This window comes from Nuphar pumila, chromosome 6, assembly GCF_984573655.1.
Source record: "Nuphar pumila chromosome 6, dmNupPumi1.hap1.1, whole genome shotgun sequence".
Taxonomy (NCBI): Eukaryota; Viridiplantae; Streptophyta; class Magnoliopsida; order Nymphaeales; family Nymphaeaceae; genus Nuphar; species Nuphar pumila.
In genome coordinates, this window is record NC_143254.1 from 105,278,544 (window position 1) to 105,299,470 (window position 20,927).

The 20,927-nt window shown below is 36.6% G+C and overlaps 1 protein-coding gene across 3 annotated transcripts in view; it reads right to left on the reverse strand.

The window, feature by feature from the left end:
* Positions 1–18,078: 18,078 nt before the first annotated feature.
* The window catches only part of LOC149835538 (casein kinase II subunit alpha-like), a 57,077-nt gene continuing 54,228 nt past the window's right edge, over positions 18,079–20,927 (reverse strand). Inside the window, exons 7-11 of one of the 3 annotated variants that reach the window (XM_090008569.1) lie at positions 19,880–19,962; positions 19,539–19,602; positions 19,403–19,471; positions 19,244–19,322; positions 18,079–18,151 (exon numbers count right to left, since the gene is read on the reverse strand). In XM_090008569.1, the coding sequence (XP_089864695.1) occupies positions 19,263–19,322; positions 19,403–19,471; positions 19,539–19,602; positions 19,880–19,962 (276 nt within the window). In that variant the 3' untranslated portion in view covers positions 18,079–18,151; positions 19,244–19,262. Of the gene's footprint in view, positions 18,152–18,971; positions 19,323–19,402; positions 19,472–19,538; positions 19,603–19,879; positions 19,963–20,927 lie in introns of those variants that run through there. The other 2 variants (XM_090008568.1, XM_090008567.1) reach the window with 2 other exon arrangements.

Genomic DNA, 20,927 nt, shown 5'->3' on the forward strand with positions numbered 1-20,927 from the left:
GTTCTTGTTGTCGACAGGGGTGGAGCCCCTGCCTTTCTCCTTTCCAGCGGAGGGGGGGGGGAGTCCCTTCTTCCTCCCTTGTCTTCCTTGTCCTGGCAAACAAGGAGCCCTTTCTCCCTGCCTCTGCTTCTCTTTCCTAGGTAGGGGTGAGGCCCCTGCCCCTGGCACCCTTGCAGGCAGAGTGTAGTGTCTCTGCCCCTACAGCTTGCAGGCAGAGAGCCTCTACTACCTGCAAGCGAAGAACTGAGTCCATTCGTATGATCATACGATGATGGGTTAAGGCTCGGCTTATGCTTGTGCATTTATTTTTTTAGCGACATATTATTAACGTTTTAAGCATATCGGCATATTACTAGCCTCATAGAAGATTGTCATTTTCATTTTGCTCGATCTTTTTTTGCAATGAGATTTGGCTCATAGAACATTGTCTTATTTTTTTTTGTTGCATAGAAATGAATAAGTTTATAATGAAAAGGCCAATCTTTGATAAATCTTTTGTAACTCGAGAAGGAGAACCAAGTCAAAAAATAAGCAAAACAAAAATTGATGAATGAGAGTTACCTGCAGACCCTGCACTTTGTCCTTCTATTTCTAGTTATCATCCTAATATCCAAGATAATGTTCATAGAGCATATATGATCTGAGGTCCTTGTCAACCTCAAGATTGTATGTTTCAACTAAACCACCAAAAACAAAGGTTCATTCCAGCTTGGTATGATGAGTATAAGGATTGATTGGAGTATAGTAGAAGTAAGCATAAAGCATATTGTTTGCAGTATTATCTTTTTAGGCTAAGAAGCATAGAGAATATTAGTGCAAAGGCATTCGTATCTGAAGGATTTGATAACTGGAAAGACAAGAAGAGGTTTGATAAACGTGTTAGAAGCTCTAGCAGTTTTCACAATTCAGCACGAATCAAGTGTCAAAATTTGATGCAACAAAAACAACATATTGATGCTATACTTTATAAACAAAGTGTTCGATAGAAAGATGAATATAGACTTTGCCTTTGGGCAACTGTTAATGTAATCAGATACTTGTTAAGTCAAGGATTGGCATTTTGAGGGCATGATGAAGCTGAAGAATCTCTTAATAGAGGAAATTTTATTGAGTTGTTGAAGATATTTGCAAAGATCAATATTGACATAAATAAAGTTGTATTGAAAAGTGCTCCAGAAAATAACAAATTGATATCACCTGATATACAAAAGGATATTGTCAAGGCTGCTTCTATACAAACCAAAAATGCTATTATCATGGAACTTGGAGATACTTTTTTTTTCTATTTTACTTGATGATTCTCGTGATGTATCAACTAAAGAACAAATGGCTATTGTTTTACGGTTTGTTAATGAAAAAGGTCTAGTGGTTGAACGATTTCTTACTCCTGTGCATGTTCTTAAAACAAGTTTTACGTCACTCAAACAAGCAGTTGAAGAAGTATTACATGAAAATGCATCTGCATATTATATTCATTGTTTTGCATATCAACTTCAATTGACATTAGTTGGTGTTGCTAAAAAAAATCCATTGCTTGATGTGTTTTTCAATATATTAGGCAGGTTGTCAACTTTTTTCTCCACTCTATGCAAGAGATTTGAGCTTATTCAAGAAGCAGAATTTATGTGAATTGCTGAAGCACTTGCACTGGGTGAACTTGAAACAGGACGGGGATTAAATTAAGAAATGAGTTTCAAATGACCTAGTGATACTCGGTGGGGTTCTCATTACGATGCTTTGGTTAATGTACCCAGTATGTATTCTTTTGTTATTCAAGTGTTAGATTTCATTGCAGAAGATACATATTCAGGGAAAAGTTCAGATGCAATTATTTTATATCATCAGTTGCAAGATTTTGAATTTGTTTTTTGCTTGCATTTGATGTGTAAAGTTTTGAGAATAACTGATGACCTTTCACAAGCACTTCAGCGAAAAGATCAAGACATTGTGAATGCTATGAGTTTAGTCACTACATCAAAACAGTGCCTTCAAGGTCTGAGAGACAATGGATGGGACTCTCTCATAAACAAAGTGTCCATATTTTGTAAGAGAATTGATATTCTGATTCCTGATCTAGGGGACTCATATACACCTCAAGGACGACCAAGACGTAAGGTTGAAAAGATCACCACATTGCATCATTATCGTATTGATGTGTTTTATGTTATTATTGATTTGCAACTTCAAGAGTTGAATGATCGTTTCACTGAAGCAAATATAAAGCTCCTCCTTTCAATGACATGCTTGAGTCCAAAGAATTCTTTTTCTGCTTTTGATAAAGATAAGTTGATTCATCTTGCTGAGCTTTACCCTAAGGACTTTTCTAGAGTAAATATAATTAGACTTGAAAATCAATTGGATATATATATATATATATATATATATATATATTACAGAAATGTGAAACAGTGATCAATTTTCAAGTTTAAATCTTTAGCAGAGCTAGCAGAGGTGATGGTAGCAACTCAAAAGCACATTGTATTTTCTCATGTGTATCTATTGATTAAGTTGGCATTAACTTTGTCAGTAGCAATAGCAAGTGTTGAAAGAGCATTTTCAGCTATGAACAATATCAAAAATCATCCACGTAATAGAATGGGAGATGAATGAATCAATGATGTTTTGGTTACTTACATAGAGAAGGAGACATTTGATACCATCAATGATGATGCAATTATGAATTGTTTTCAAAATATGAAAAATAGAAGATGCCAATTGTAAAAATTTTATGAATTTAGTTGTTTGTATTTCTTAAGTAAACAATCTTTATTTTAGTTTAAAAGTATAATTTAAGGTTTTATCTTATTATGTTCATAAATTTAGTTGTTTGTATTTTTAACAATTGTTATTCTAATTCAAAGGCTTATTTAAGTTTTATCTCTCTACGAACGACTGTTTTTTCAACAAAAAATTTTTGGCTCTGCCACTGGTCCGAATAAATGGATCGTCCTTCAAGACCATAGCATTGTCCCCGAGACCTGAAGTCTGCCCATCCAACAAAAAACTTCTGGCTCCGCCACTGTCCAGAGGCTTTTCTATCTATAGTGCCTTAAGATATGGAAGACTTATTTTTAGATGCATCAGTTTTCAAATATTTAAGACAAAACACTTACACTTTTAAGAACTTCCTCAACATGACTAGGGCTGCACAATGGGCCGGGTGGCCCGCCGGCTTCTTATATATATATGGTCAAATATGATTCAAAAATTAAATTTATATCGAATTCTACTTAATTTTTTTGTATTTTTCATTTTTTTTTTTACTAAAACACGTGTATTGAAAGAAATGGATGCAGAATATCATGAATATAGATCATTTGTAACCTGGCCCGGCTCAGCCATGTTCCCAATGGGTGGGCGGTGGACTTTGTATTAGACCCAAGCCTAGGCCTGACCTGATTAGTCAACTGGTCGGGCTTGACCAGATCCAGCCCATCAACCGCCTAGTCAATTAACTGGGTCGGGCCAGCCCCCCATGCCCATTGTCCAGCCCTAAGCATGACTGCCTGAATTACTGTTTACCAAACCCTAATGACACTTTTAACCTTTTTTTAATGTCACTTTTATAACTCCTCATTTTTGTAGTTACAGTCAAGGGTAAGCACATATTTATAAAAGGTAAAAAGTAACATCAATAGTCAACTGATCAAGTTCTTAAAACAAGTCAGCATTTTATCTTAAATATTAAAAAACCAATCCGCTGAATGAGACTTTACCAAACATTAGGTGCCTAGATGTAAATTACCCTCAATAATATAATAACCGACAATCTGATGATGCTAGCCCTTTACTAACGAGGAGAAACCACTGTTATGGTTCAAACTTCTAATTAAAAATCGTGACAGGGAGGTGACACGTTACCGTGTCCCTGTTTCAGTATCTGCAGTATAAAATTCTACGAGTACTCTCATGGCCCTAGAGATAGTTTTCCATTTGCTTCCACCTTGTGGCTAGGGGTGGCAAAACCTGACACGACCCGCCAACCCGCCTCTTAGGCGGGTTTGGGTTGGGCTTAAGCCAACCCATTTAATAAACGGGTCGACCCGCCTAACCCGTTTATTAAACGGTTCGGGTTCGGGTTGGGGGTATGCCAACCCGGCTGACCCGTTTAATAAACGGGTTAGTCGGGCAGGTCGACCCGTCAACCCGACCCACCAACCTGACCCGCGAACCTGAGAACCCGTTTACCCGACCCAACCCATTTATTAAATGGGTTGGCGGGTCGTGTCGGGTTACCCGTTTATTAAACGGGCCGGGTTCGTGTTTGCCACAGCCGACCCGTTTAATAAACGGGTCGGGTTCGGGTTGAGGTATGCTGACCCGCCAACCCGTCGGGTCGACCCGCCAACCCGACTACTTGTGGCAAGGATGCTAACTCTAGATTTTTTTTTTTTTGAGAGGAACTCTAAATATCAAAATGCCTTAAGCAAACCCACCTACCTAACCAGGTGCGCTATGGCAGTGTTAACGCTTAATATAGAATGTGAGCAGTTTGTGGAGTTGTCTGGCAGGAGCAGTTAGTGCAGGTCACTTTGTGTTGGGACGTTGCAAGTTCGAATCCCAATGGTATGGTTGTATAACTGGTAGGGGTCTGCCTAACCATAGCTTTATCTGTCCAACAAAATATAGGCCGACCCCCACCAGTTATTATTCAAGCGTACCACTTGGGTTTGAACCTGCAACGTTCCACCACAAGGAGACGTGCACTGACAGCTCCTACCAACCACGTGGAGCCCCCCCTGGTAACGACATAATGTTCTGCCCTGTGAACCTTAATCAATGCATATTACAGCCAATAATGTAGGGTTAGCGTGGAACAAAAGAAGCGTGAAGGTTTCTTCGCCATGACCCAGGTGTGTGCCTCATATGGCCATTAAAATACTCAAAGAAGAAACAATCATCCCAAAATTTAGTTACTACTAAATTCCTCACCAATTGATGGATGCTAAGCAATCATTTCTTGAGTAAAGAATGGGGGTAGGAGGCAAGTTGTGGCTATGAGATCTTCAATTATGAGTGTGCAAATGTGGGAGTTGATGAAGAGAAGAAGTTGACTCAAATGCTTAGAAAAGTGTGAGTGGGAGATTGGCTCGATGCAAGTTTGGTACAAACCTAAGATTTTGCCTTTCTCTTCTCATTTGTCCGAGTATTCTTAAATTTTTATTATTTCTTTATTAGTTTCTGTTAGCTTAAGTGTCGACCAAGTTACTCTCATGAGCATTACTTAAATCAATGAATTTGATTTTTTTATTCACTAAAAGTTAATTGATTTTGTCTGCATATTTTATAATCCCTTTTGTCTGGCAAGTTGGAATGAAAGCGAAAGCAAAAAAGAAAACGTTTGGTAACGTTATTATCGATGGCATAAATAAGTGGTGCTAAACTTGGGGATTAAGGAAAGGAATGGGCTCGACAAACAACATCAACAACTAGGGTTTGTTATCCAGACTTGGGAATTTCACTGTCAACTAGATTAGGTCAAAAGTTGAAGGACAATTTTTTTTTTTAGTAAACAAAAAAAAGTGTAAGAGAAAGTAGCAAGAAAGAGAAGAAGTTGAAACCAGAGTTTGACTCATCGTATTAGACACTAATCGAGTTCAAACATACCTAAATCGATCTTGACTAATTAAATAGCACACAGTTTGTTTTTTGAGTCAGTCAACGACACCATGAGCCAAACCCACCTTGGTAGTTTTCGGTTTGACTCGAATGGCTCGGTAGGTTTGGAGATCTCCCAATATGTCAAAGAGGTGTTGAACTTGGCAAGCCAAGATGTGCACGTAGAGGCTCGGTAACGTCTTGATCGAATCACCATGCCCAACTAGGCCTTCCTGATGTCCGGTAAATGTCTCACCGAGCCAATGAACTGCATCATTGACAATGAAGACCAATTTGTACCTAACAAAGCTATATGACCATTATTCATGCTACTTGGCTCGATCACTGGCCATGCAACTCAGCTAATTTAGTGGTAGTAATCAACTTATCCAAAGACGCACACAAGGGCTCCACACACCTGGCTAGGTGGGTCAGCTTAAGGCATTTATTAAGTTAAATTATGTCGTGAGTTTGATACTCAGATTGTGCATCGCATGTTGCAAGTCACAAAATGTCATGCATAAAAAATATATATAATATTACACCCATTAAATGTAAAAAAATTATAAACCATATTTACTGCATTAGTAACGATAAAAATGAGATAAATTCAAAAAATAGGTCATATTTTGAGAATATCATGATTTTTTTTTTTTGGATATCATACCCGCTTCTTATTTCAATAAAACAAATTTTTGTTACATAGAATGGCATAAGACATGAACAAATTAAGCACTCCCTTCTAAGAAGATGATCAACAATAATCCAAAATGTTTTAAGTTAAGCAAAATATCCTCAATAAATTGGAGCGGCAGACATACATGGTCAGACGTGACAGCAATTGGGGATGGGAATGGATAGGGATTGCTAGGTCCCATGCAGGTCTGATTGGAGCTGTTCCTCGTTGGCACTGTGGGACGGTCAGTAGGTGCAGTATGGAGGCACCTTTGCTTCTGCATGCAGACGACCACTCTTTTGCTTTTTGTTTTGTTTCTACTATCCTGATTCATGGAACTCCAGTTTGGTCTTGTAGTTTTCTCAATGCATAATGCATAGGGGGAGCTTCCAACTTCCATGACCTATTCCTTTTGTACTCTTGCATGCCTGCTTTTTGATACAATGTGACAAAACACTGTAGGTAAGGGCTGGGATTTGTGATGAAGTTCAACTGATCCAGACTGGTAAAGGACAAGGCCACTAAGCGTGATCACTATCGTCATATCCTCAACATTAATGACCATTGTCCTCAACTGTGATTATGTCATTACGAAATTACAGATAGGCAACATTAGCTAGTAAAAAACCATCATGATCATCTTGGTTATTGTTTCAACTTCATTATGGCCATCAACATCATCATGAATCCATAGTGCATCATGTTATATGAATGCAAGAATTGTTGAAAGTATGTGGTTGTGCCAAGCCACTCTCTGCACCCTTGAGTGACGGTCTGAATTTGACTTTCCTTATTAGGCCTTTTTTTTTCTGTCTCAACCTATCGTAATACAATATCTGTTCATGTGATGCAAATAGGATCTTCGATGTGCAGAAAAAAAAACTCTACATTGTGCTACTCTTACATACGAGAACTAAAGGAAAGCGGGAAAATTATGAAAAGTGCAAGAAAGGAACTAAACAACAAGAAAAATATTAAATTCAATATCCCAAATCAACTCTAATGTCAATGTAGGGCTCTTATCTTTTTTATAGACCAGGACTCTTAAATCTCAATTCAAGTAAACTAGTTAATCTGATAAACTCCTAAAAACATAAAACACTTCTTAATTATCCTAATCTAATTAAATCTGAATATTGGATTCAAGATCTATTACAAAGGATTCAAATGCTAAAAAAATCTAAAACATCAAAGTGGATCCAAACAGATTCTTATAGACCCGGGTCCTCTGCTTCGCTTCTGCATCATTCTTTTCTTTTCAGGTTAGAGAAGACTTGCCCTCAAGTCTGAATCTCGCTTGCGCTTCTTCCAGTTGAGCTCTATTTGTAAGAAATAATGAACCATTGGGACCTCTGAATGGTATAAATTATTTAGCTCTAGTGTGATCTGATCCGGAGATTGTTTAGGCAAATACAGAATGAAGAATTGATCATCTATAATGGCTAGTGTAGCATGTAACCAAATGAATCTTCACGTAGAACATCAATCAAACTAGAAAGATCCATCTTAAGATGCACCTATGTATAAATAGAATCCAAATGAATCTTCACGTAGAACATCAATCAAACTAGAAAGATCCATCTTAAGATGCACTTGTGTATAAATAGAATCAACTGGATCAAATGGATAGGTTAGGTCAAGCTTAACTGGATCTGATATGCTTTGAAATGGGTAAGATTTTAAAAATGGCTCGTATTGACCCGTGTTTCATCCCAAACCCACCAGGCTGGATTCAAGATTCAAAATTTGACCCCATTTTTTACTCTAATCCATCCTAAAAGCCTATTATATTCAATTCAGCTTGACCTAACTTATCCATTTGACCCTGGACCTATCATCATCCACTTAGATCCAATTGATTCTATTTGGACCCAAGTGCATCTTAAGATTGATCTTTCTAGTTTGATTGATTTTCTATGTAAAGATCCATTTGATTACATGCTACACTAGCAATTAGACAATCAATTCTTTATTATGCATTTGCTTGAACAATCTCTGAATTGATCGCACCAGAGCTAACAAATATATGTTGTTCAGAGGTCTCAATGGTTCATTATTTTCTCCAAATACAGCGCAATTGGAAGAAGCGCAAGCGAGATTCGGACTTTGAGGGAAAGTCTTCTCCAACCCATAGAGAATAGTGCAAAAGCATAGTCGAAGACCCAGGCCCATAAAGATCCCTTTGTATCCACTTTGATGATTTGGATTTTTTATCATTTGGATCATTTTGTAATAGATCTTAGATCCAATATTCTGATTTAATTAGATTAGGATAATTAAGAAGAGTTTCATTTTTTTAAGAGTTTATCAGATTAGGTAGTTTACTTAAATTGGGATTTAAGAGATGAGAACCCTACGTAAAGATTAGAGTTGGTTTGTGGGCTATGGGCGAGTCTTTGAATAAATCAAGTAGCATCACTAGAACATAATCTTATTAGACTTGATGAATGTCGGGTAACTGAACAATAGAACTAAAATTTGCTGCTTAACCTCATCTCTTTGACTAATAACCACTCATCAAACAAAGAATCTCTACTAACCTGAGTTTCGTTATTTTCCTTTTTAAAAAAATAAAGAATCTCAGAAATTCATAGAGATTTGTGATAGCAGGATCCGCAATCCTATGATCTCAAATCCTCAATGATCTTTAATCGTGCATCCAAATGTGTCCAAATACATAAAAGCTATTAATGTTACTAGTAATGTGCTTAATGTGTTGTACCAAGATTGTGCACTATTGCACAAAAAAACAAATGGTTATTAAAAATTGCAAAACAAGAGAGTGTAGATTAAATAAATATTTAAAAGTATAAAAGGCAAGTCAAGAAGCTATGTTTAAACTTGTCAAGAATCGATTTCGGTAAAATCAAGCATCTAGAACACATTTTACGATTAGATTCAAGAAAAACATGGAAAAAGCCTACCAAAAGTCTGTTTAGCTGGCTGTTAGCTAAAAAAATGGTTAGCAGTTACACCTCTCTCTCTCTCTCTCTCTCTCTCTCTCTCTCTCTCTCTCTCTCTCTCTATATATATATATATATATATATATATATATAGAGAGAGAGAGAGAGAGAGAGATGTCATCATCAGCTCAATGGAGAGTCTGTCATCATCAGCTCAATGGAGAGTCTGGTGGTGTCCGAAAACAAAGGGTTGACACTTTCTTTACATCAACTTAGTTTAGGCTCACAAAAGTCAACCAGCCACTCAGGCCCTTCCACCTCTCATTCTGAAAAAGACTAGCGTGCTCAAAGAAAAAGGATGTCCCATATGGATTGTCATCCCACGGCCTTCAAAACTTGAATTCTATAAAATAATCTTTTGAAAAAATAAAAATAAAACCAAAAAACCAAAATCCCCAAAAAAATCAAAAAGTTTTAAAAATCTAAAAAAAATAAAATATTTCAAAAATCCAAAAAAGAATGAAAAACTAAGAAAACCCAAAAAGATTTTATGGGGTCTGAGTTATCCTCTTCGTTGCAAGAGTATGCTATTCTTGTTGACAAGCTCAAAAAAACTTTTGCCAAACCCCATGTTTTTGTTTTCCTCCAACCTATCTAGTGATGCATTTTTGTCAAAATCATGTGGGAGCATGTCAAAGGAGTCTGAACATATGCAAAACCTAGGGACATGGCATCTTCAAGGTCTAAATGTCTTAGGCAAGAAGGAACCTCTAGCAGCCAAGCATACAAATCCTAAACTGGCTCGACCTCATTCGACGAGACCTAAGTGGTCTTGAAAGCTTGGTTTACCTCTATACACTGGATCGGCCTCGTTCAACAGGACCCACAATGGTTTCCACATCCAAGTTGTCCCGGACATTGGCCCGATCTCATTCAGCGAGACTACAAAATGGTTTCAATTGTCCTTGAATTGGTCTGACCTCGTTGGACAAGATTCAAAATGGTCTTGACAATCTTTCTCACCTTGACTCCAACAGTCATAGAAGGAGGTTAGAGCTTTATCATAATGTTATCCATATCATTAAAAGATCATTAAAGGTCAGGAATCTTTTTTCAAAACATGATCCAACTCTCTTTAAAATGGTTATTTATTTAAGTAGGTCCTTGTACCCGCGAATCTATCGCATAGGACATTCAAGTCTTAAAGTGAGATAAGAAAGTGACACGGTGAGGCTAAAGTACCTTAATTCAATAGTTCTAGCTTATAAGTCTATAAAGATGGATTATAGGGGCATGAGATCATTATCAATGCATAAGTTTAGAGCTTGTGAAACCCACCTAGGCAGCCAACTTTCTAGAAAAAGAGTTAGTTGTTGGATACCTTCGGTGCAAATATGTTTTATAGGTTGTCCCACCGTGGAGTCTTTTTCTTTATCTCGATAGGGATGACATTGAAAAAGTATGAAAAAAAGGAAGAAAACATAAAAAAGTAAGAAAGAAAAAGCAAAGCACAAAAAAGAGCAGTGCATTTAGGTTAATATCTACTCCGAGTCTATGGCGATGTGGCAGGCGCCGATCATGAGATTGCCTTAGAGGTAGAGGTTAGAATAGAAAAGCATGAGCTAGGAGAAAGTCAATACTTACCTCTAGATCTATGATAAGGTGGTAGACTTTGATTATATGGTCTTTGGAGGCAGAGGTTGGATAGTTAGGGGCATCCCTCCTGGACCGAAAAGTCATGATACTCATAGTTGTCAAGCCTCAGGTTAAAGGATGGTAAAAGTGAGGAATAAAGCCCCTCTGAGCTAACGACAAAGACTCCAGTGAATTCACCTGAGAGTAAGAGGTGCACTTGAATGCATTCTCATTAAGCTCTAGTCCTTCAGAGTTTAAGCTTTAGTAAAGACCATCAGACTTAACAGGAATGCCTTGAAACTTAATCTCATTTCCCTACAACTAGTCACTTAAAAAATAAGGTAGAATTAGAGAAAAAAATATTAATGAAGCCAACCTGAGAGATAGAAAGTCTAAAGTGTAAAAATCTCAAGTATATGAATCAACTTGTTAGGAATGTTCTAATTTGGAGAAGGGAGAAATGAACAAAAATCTCTGACCTTGTATAATCAATCATTCATGGTTGTCATAGGCTACCAACTCTACTACACTGCATATCATAAAATTTCATTGCATGCATCAAAGAGTCTAGACATAGAGATCCTAAGTGTGAGGAGTACATAAAAAAATTTGTCCTCTCTTCGGTGCTACCTAATTGAAGTATGCCTAACTCTCCTTATTGGGATAGGAAGTCTTACGTCTAAATTGATTATCTTAGGAAGGGTAACTCTATCCTAAGGCCTTATTGGAGCAACTCTATCCTATTTATGAACCCACAAGAGGTATAGGATTCCTAGTGCTCGCCCCTCACAAATTCTAAAAAAAATCATCAAAAGATATCAAAAATCAAAATGGGCCTAAAAATCATGAAAGTAAGTCACATTTCTCTTATGTTACCCCTACCTAAAGCCTAACATTTTCTCTCTCTAATACAAATAAAGTAAAACTGCTGACATCGTTCGGTGAGACCCATAATGGTCTCCATATCCCAGTTCCTTATCCTTTCGACACTGGCACTGACCTTGTTCAGCAAGACTACCAAATAGTCTTATCAATCTATTTGTCTTCAGATAGATCGAACCTCGCTCAGTGGGACTACCAAAATGGTCTTGGCAATCCAGTCATCCAAAAACCAAACTGGCCTTTCCCGGCGAGACCACAGATGGTCTTAAAAACCTGATTCACCTCCTGACACTAGCCTAACCTTGCTTTGCGAGATCATAAACGGTTTAGAAAACCCAATTGTCCTAGCACTCGACTGACCTTGATCGATGAGACCATCAAGAAATTCACGACAATCCAGTAGCACCAAAAAATGGTCAGTTTCTATAGGTGTCTACTTCTTTGTCATAAATCAAACAACATTCAATTAATACCAAAGAGGTGCATCTGTAAACACTTTAATTTAGACCAGGCTATTATAAAGTTATGCTAATTTAAACTTTTGAACTCCATAATGACATCCTCTAAACTTTTATTTAAAATATTAATTAAACTAGTGGGCCTTAGTTTTCAACAAGCTAAAAATTAATTCAATATGATATCGGAATAGGAAGTTATGATAAAAATAATATAACTTCTTTAATAAAAATCTTGTTTTTAGGTAGAGACCACTTTGAGAGCATGTTTTACCACCAAAACAATTGAATTTGATGCACTTAATAGATGAATTAAATTTGGGAATGCTAGCTTTTTAATGCATCAAACGGTGCCTTAATCTGACATCTAAATAGAAAGTTATGGCCAAAATAAGTTACCTTGTCATAACAGTTCTGAAGTACAACCTGGTTTAAGAGTAGAGATCTAAAATTTCATTATTCAATCCTTAGGAAACCTCTAGAAATCCCATCCACACATGTTCTTTGGATAGAAACTACTCAAAAGTCTATTATTGTCTTCCTAGGGCCCAAAAAAATAGAATATTGTCCTACCTGAAGTCCTATCACAAGCAGAAATCTTTTTGGATGAGACTTATTTTTCCATAAAGGATAAGAACATATCCATTTGGTTTGGATTCAAAATAAAAAATTATTAGATCTATATCCCATGCAGAATTCTATAAATATGGGCTCACCCCTATAGTCTAGTCATCTAGAAATTTCATACCTAAGTGTTGGTCTTGGAGAAGAAGTCTACTCAAGTCCTACCTGCACTCTGTCCCGACGTCATTAAAGGACACTCATACCTACGTGGAAGTGTTAATGGACAAAAAGAAGCTTGAACGATAAAATGGACCCTCGAGTTCGAAAAGAGTATTTTGTATATCCTTAATCTGCTTATTTCAATTTCATATAATCTTTTAATTGGGTTCTTATACACATTTTGTATTTGTTTGCATACTTGAATCTACGGTGATGCAATTCGAACTACGGAAATCGAAAAACTTGTTTTGACTTTACCTTTTCTTCAGGCAAAGTACGGTCAAAGCTTGCAAACGACATCCACACATTTTAAAAAAAAAATTGTGTAATCCAAGTAAGTCAGATCTTTCTCAAACTTCCATTTTTTTTATCAACATGCTTGCACATAAGACAACTATATCATTAATTGGTTGGAGCAACTGCACGCCCTCTACGTGCATGTTACGAACATCCATGTTGCTAACTATTTTGGAGAGTTGGATGTTCACCACATGATTGCCCTCAACAAATATTATATGCAATAAATGCATATTCTTTATAAGTTTCTCATCATCGTTTGAAGCATTGCTTTTTGAGTGGCTATTTCAATCATCAACTATTTCTTGAAAATCACTTTAAAGTTCTTCTTGTCTAACTTTATCATGTAGTACAATGAAAACAATTAAATAAACATCACTACTATATAATATATAGTCTACATCATCATCATCTAGAACAAGTATTAATCTTTTATGGCTTTCTATGTCTGTAGAATAACTAAACTGGAAGCTTAGATACACTTCAGCATATCCGATTTTATGGGACATCAATGAGATAAATTCTTTTAAGCTATTATTTTTGACAACATTATAGATCTCCAATAAGAATAATTAATAAGATGGTAGTGTACTTTAACCCTTTCTGATGACATTGTTAATTATCAACACTAACCATACAACATATCATGCATCAAATGAACATATCATGTAACAAAAGGCTTTTCATATAGCCTCCATACATTCAATTGACATAACTACCTACATCAACCATGGTTGTTGTCTCATACTAAAAACCAGTCATTTCAACCCTAACTTCATTGCCTCAATTGAATGCTTGTGCACAATCAACCATAACTCTATTATTCCAAAACAAAATAATGATAAATAGTCTTGTGTCAAATATTAATAAAATACAAGCAACTAAATACAAATACTACAAGGCCAACAAAATATATATATCTATAAGAAAACCTTAATCTAACAAAAATATATACAAATCTCCCTTTTTGTCTTATGTTTTTTTAGGCTGAAAGATGAGAAAGGTTGACTAAAAAGTTATCGCAACCTCGTCGAAATGCTACAAGATGAAATACCTATGAATCGCCACAACGAGAGAGGAAAAGTGGTTAGGGTTCTAATGAGAAACAAAAAAAAAAGAATCGTCAAGAACTTTATATATGAATCAAAAAGCATGTGAAGGTAAGAACATTCATACTTTAAAATAGATTGGCATTGCATTAACAAGAAATTCACAAAACATATTTGCGAATGTTAGCAGCATATTTGTGGGATTCAAGTTAGCCATGTTCGCAAATACTTTTTGTGAATTTCATCAAGTCCATGAAATGTTCATGTGAATCTTTTTTTTATTAAGATGTTGTGACCTTCGGAGGGAATATGAACATCATAAAGTTCGCTTGTGCAAAGTGTAGAAATTCTAAAAAAGTTGGGAATCAAAATTTTGGGCTTAGGGAGGATTTCAGCAAATTGTGTGGCATTTCCAAAATCATGCCATTTTGTAAGGACAGTATGATCATTTTTGTTATATTTTTTTTATCGTTGGATGAGAGAGAGAGAGAGAGAGATTTCTTGCTTTATATGATTATATCCCATCTTTTTTTGTACATAATTTAAAATTCACCTATTCATTTGAAATTTTTAAAAGAGGTGAGCATGGCTAGATCTACAACTAATGGTTCACCCATCTTCATGTTTTAGACAGTTGGTTCTTGGCCCAGAAAAATTTTGCCACTCGAAAAAATGGTGCCTGGTTTGAAAATGGTGGCTTTTTCGGCATGTTGGCTGGTTTGGAATAAACGGAATGCCAGAATATTTAGGGATGAGAAAGGAATTCTATTACAGATCTCTCATGCTATTCAAGGTGATATCTATCTCGTAGACCATTCGGTTTGACCAAGTGTATTTCACAACTGGCTGGGTCCTTCTTGGTTGGGTCAATATTTTGTAACTAGGTCTATAAAATTGTTACACTATTATATGGAGTTGAATGTTGGACAATAAAAAAAAGACAAGAAGATATAATACACGTTGCAGAGTTGTGTATGTTAAGATGGATGTCCAAAGTTACAATAAAGAATAAAATTAGAAATGAATATATTAAATTGTGCTTAGGAGTCAGATCAATAAAAGATAAAATAAGCAAATATCGTTTAAGATGGTTTGGAAATGTTGCACGAATACCTCTCTTAGTACAAGGGTTGACCAATGAAGACTTTGAAAGAGGCAATTAGAGGTAACATGAAAGATAGTACAGTAACCAAAATTTTAATTCTAGATATAAAAAATGAAAAACAAGACTCGTAAAGCTGACCCCATATAGTTGGGATAAGGCTTGATGATGATGATGATGATTTCTGTAAGTGGGTGCCTCTTCGTCATCCTACAGTTACTCTTTCATAACAAATATTTAATAAAGTTTTTCTTTCTCAAAAAATCATTTTGTAGGTTAAAAACAAACTTTTGAAAAATAACTACGTGCAGATGACCTATCTTGTGTAAGAAGATATTACCCTTTTACCCTCCAACTGTTTGCATATATTCTTGATCTTATATGTCAAACTAAGTTTGTAAGGCTTATGAATTAGGTGGGTTTGGATTTGATACCTATCTCCAACAATTTTCATATAAATACATAAATATATAAAGATGAGAAAATTATGTGCTAAAAAATATTAAATAATGGTAAATTTTAAAATGCATAAATGTAAAAACTTGTATTAAAAAATTAAGAAAGAACACTTGAAGAAATAACAAATGCATCTACTGCTTTTTACTTTTTAGTACTGTTGATGTGAAAGGACTACGAAATTATCTCATGGAGCCAGGGTAAATGCTTCTGCACGGGGGCCAACAACAACAATATCACAACGTATCTTTTCCTACGAAAATGGCGGACCCACGAGGGTTCCACGTGGAAAACTAGTGGGAAGTGGCTCATTTTCATAACCACTAGCTAGTTTGAATGCCAAACAATACAGGTCTTACGTCTTGAGTTGGCGTTTCACAATAATGTCGTGCCTTTTTTTTATTCACTCGTGTGGGAAGCGACAGTTGGGTTGGGGATACGTTTTTTAGAAAAGTGGACAAAAAAAATTGATTAAAAGTTTTGTTTGCCCTACCAGAAACCAAATGACGTGATTTGGAATCATGTGATTAGGAATCATAAGGGGCTCCAAATAGTGAGCTCGTGGCTTTGGTTCTTAACTCAGACTTTGGGTTTTGTTCTCTCCTCCTCCCCTTAGATTTAGGAGCAATGACTCTAAGCAAGTTTAATAAATAGGCTCTCTTTTTTTTCTTTTCTATTTGGACGAAGAAACCGCCCCCAGGAACAGAGACCTAGCTGTGCTGGCTCTGCCTGCCATGCTTATGGTCACTGTCCTGGTAGCTTAAATCTCCATGGGTTTACCCCTTGCCCCCAAGGAGTCACCATGCTTCGGCTTGCACAAGGAGTGACGCCCATGAGATTTGAACCTAGGCTGCCTGCCTAGCGGCTAGGTTTAATCCCACTATGCCAAACCCCTTTGGCGCTGATAACTAGGATCGCTTGAAGACTGGTTTATAGGATGGGCATAGCTCATCAACCTGTGAGAGATCCACTTATCTTATTTGGATCAGTTTTGGGCTCTAAATAACACAAGTCAGACGGTTATTATAGCATGGGAACAATCAACAATATAAATCAGATGGTTTTTTATAGCACGGGAACAATCAAATGGGAACTGGATCTGGATAATGGATATGCTATTCACATTCAAAACAGAGGCACCTGTTGGCCACGTAAACGAGTTCAAGGAGACTGTAAGATCAACAATTTTCTTATGGTTATGATTCGCATTCCCATTCCTTTTATAGGGTCCTTATACAAATATCACAATCTTAATTTTCTTGTACACAGTAGCAGATCTTAGTGGAAGCTCAATTGGAATCGGATAGGCATTGAGAATTTATAAACCATACCTGGGTCCATATACTACTTGGATCCTCTGGGTCAGACCAATTAACTGATCAGACCTATTACATTAAACCCGCACCCACTGCCTATCAGGATCGATTCTGTGTTGGTCATACCCAACAAGTCGATAGCCTTATTAGGTGCGCAATTGCAAATTACAATAAGATACCCAGTTTACATCCAGACTTTCTGTTTCTAAATTCTAAGAGGTTGTAGTTGTAAGGGGGATACCTCTTAGTGACGATGATGGATGCTAAGATTGGATACCTAGAAAAGTCTGGTTTGGATAATGGGTCCTGGAATAAAAAAATTCCTAGGTCCTTTAGCATTTGATATCACTTAATTAATTGAGCCATTGATTGTATTGTTACATATAAAATTCAACATGAATAATTTTTTGCAAGTGGTTTGAATATGAAGAATCAGATGACAAATCTTCATGAACCATCAGCCCCTTGAAACTAATATCAATTGTCTACTAAGATCCAAAAAGCCTATCTACAATGATAAGAAAAAAAATAACACTACTCAGGTATCTCAACAGCTAGATCTAACGCTGGGTGAACAGATCTATTGACATTCCAAGGCAAATACACATTGTGCTTAGGTACCTTCACAGTTTATAGTTGGGTAAAGTAGCATATACCTATGCACCCATCTCCTATGTGGGAGATCAATTTAGTCATCTGCATCTGTACATGATACAGTCCCTTGTACAAGAACGTAACTTTGTGTGTGCTTGTGAATGTGTGCACAAGCGTGCACTCACACGTGTTTAACAGATCTCTAGCTATGTAAAGGCAGCTTCAGAATGCCCACCTGTTGGGGAAACTTGCTATTCTCAGAACTGTTGTCCTTGACACACGAGCATGTTGAGGGTTTGCACATGGAGATTTGCAAGGCCAAAACTCAAGCATTGTGATGCCGATCATCTTTGATGATGTCCATCGCAACAACCAGATTGTGCAGGTCATGGAGAATACAGCTTTCTGATGCCGGACACACTCAGATCATAACCCCAACCATTGAATCTAATTTATTTATCTCAAGAAGTTAAACATAGTACACACCATAGACAACATTGTGGAACAAATGAACATGCAAACATGAAAAGAGTTGGTACAAGTAATACAAGAACTGCACTAACGAAGCTTAATGCCATGAATCATGGTCACAAATCTCATTCTCAGGAAAATATCAGGGAGAGAAAACAGCACATTTTTTTTTAAAACAAGTTTTTCTTAGAAAAAACAAAGTATCAGTAAATAACAACACAACAACAACGCCTTCATCCCAAACAATTGGGGTCGGCGATATGAACCAAAAAGAAAATCATATAAAATATATAAATAAAAATGAAAGTATGAAAAGATAGGCAAAAAAGTGTTTTATTGCATTAATATTAGATTAAAAACGTGATAATTTCAAAATAAACTACATTTTGAAAATATCATTTCTTTTGGGTATAATATCCTCTAAAATATTGTGATAAAATTGCAATATTTTCCTAATATCAGCAATATCTATGACTATGCTATGAAAGCACCAGTAACTCTCCGCCATAGAAGACTTTAAGCTAGCTAAGCTCATACAGGACTACTTCGCCCCAAAATGCAATATTTGGTAGTCCTATATAAACCATAGATGGTAAAGTTGTGCAGACAACAGTCGGAGTTTATCTTCCTGAACAAGTTCAATAAAAGCAACCAAATTGCTTCTATGAGCCAAGTAGAATTGCTTCTAGTGTCAATCTGGAGAGCACGTTCTTCATCACCAGTTCAACCAAGCAATTCTAGTCTAATTCACATGTTGAAATAGAACACTTCGTTAAACTGATTTATAAGATTTTAACACGGTTCTGAGCTCAGAAGTTGCATCATTCCCTTCAATTAAATGAGCGCAAACTGAGAATACAAGTGAAATGGACTGATATCTAAATAAAGTAATCGCACATCTGGGATCAATGCAGAAGAAATAGAGAAAACATTAGTGAACAAACCCTCTTAAGTCTTAAGGGAAGGAAACATACATTAAGACATCCCAAAAGAAAAGAGGAAGCATGTTACTGATTGCTCGCTTACACTTTTCTCCCTTTGTCGCCTACTGGGTACGAGTTCTGCTGGCTTCTGCATTTCTGGCTGGATAAAAATAAGGATGAGCCTACAACAAAACCCACAAGATAAGTGAGGACATCATCCAAGATCAGATAAAAGGAGTAACATGGGATAACCGATGGATACCATGGCTTCTTTTGCTGTTAGTCGCTCCTGGTGATCATATCGAAGCAACCTGTCTAGGAAATCGATAGCCTGTACACCTCTAAAGTCAGGAAAGGCAAAATGCAATTAAAATAAATGTAAGCAACAAAAGATCCACCTCAGGAACAGCCAAGTGTTGATTATCTGAATTAATGAACTTTGTCCACGACTTCCTAGTATGCCTGCAGCAAACATTTGCAAGAATGCCAAGCAAAACATAAGCTTGGAAAACCATAAATCATAGGCCTGACCAAAGCCCATTCACCAGCACAAAATCAGGACTAATTCACAAACATTAGGTTGCTGGATTCCACTAGGTAGCCTGAATCTTTTTGACTAAACTAGGACACACTAAATGAAAGTCAAGCGACCTGATCTAAGGCAAGGTAAACAGGCTATTATATGTTTCTTTGCAATAATGAAATCTAATACGTAGCATAGAAAAAAAGTGTTATCTACCTTCCAACAAGTGCCTGAAGATGGGGGTCAAGTTCCAAGCGATACTTGCTAAGATAAGCATTTAATTCATCTGTTCCAAGCACCTGAAAACTAGGAGAAATAAATTAGATGTATTGCGTAAACAGCTGGATGGATTATATTGCTAACTAATTGATGGAGCCAAAATAACACCAAGAGAAGCAGAACGACAGACGGTATATTTTTTTCTAGTTTGTCAGAGGATTCCACTAAATATTTGAAGAACAATTACCAAGTAAATAGAACATGAAGCAACAAAACAAAAAATCAACACTCCCTGAATTCAGTCACAGAATTATCGTCAAACATGCACTTTTTTATGTTTGTGGCGGCAGTCTCTTTCTATACGTCCATCCGCACCAAGCACTAAGGCCAGTTGCCAGCCCTCTCTAGAACTGTGCTTGGAATTTGACAAGGCAAAGTCATTAATGGTTTCTCCATGGGTTTTTTCAGTGAATTTGAATACCCACAACAGGCAAGCAAAACTCTGGCCCAGGAACACTGATAGAGAGAGAAAAAATGGGCCAGTGCGGCAGAAACTAGACAAGAAGTTAGTAAAAAATCATGGTTCCATGTACATTTCTAAGGAACTGGATTATTAGCGCTAGTTCATGGTGAACAAAATTTTCAAGCTATTTTTGAGCAAACAGTGGAAGTAATGTGATCCATAGATCAATGCCACATACAAAGCTGTAGTGGGACATGAACTATCAAAATCAATCAAACGATTATCATCACAATACAACAAGGGGAAGGCACTCAGATTCATCAGAAAAGAATGTCATGGATCAATGAATCTGCTCTAGGTATCAAAAACTATGGATGGTTCAAGTAACTTTCCAGGATTCAAGAAAATCTCTAAGTTTGGCAACAGATTACCGAGACAAAATTGCAAATACAGCTTTCAATTTACATAAGAAATGTAATTATTCTTACTCACATGGAAAACAATTCAAAGTAGTGGTTTGAGCTCCGAATAAATGATTTCAGTGAAACAGGTTTGTTCAATACAATTCTTTCCCTCCGATGA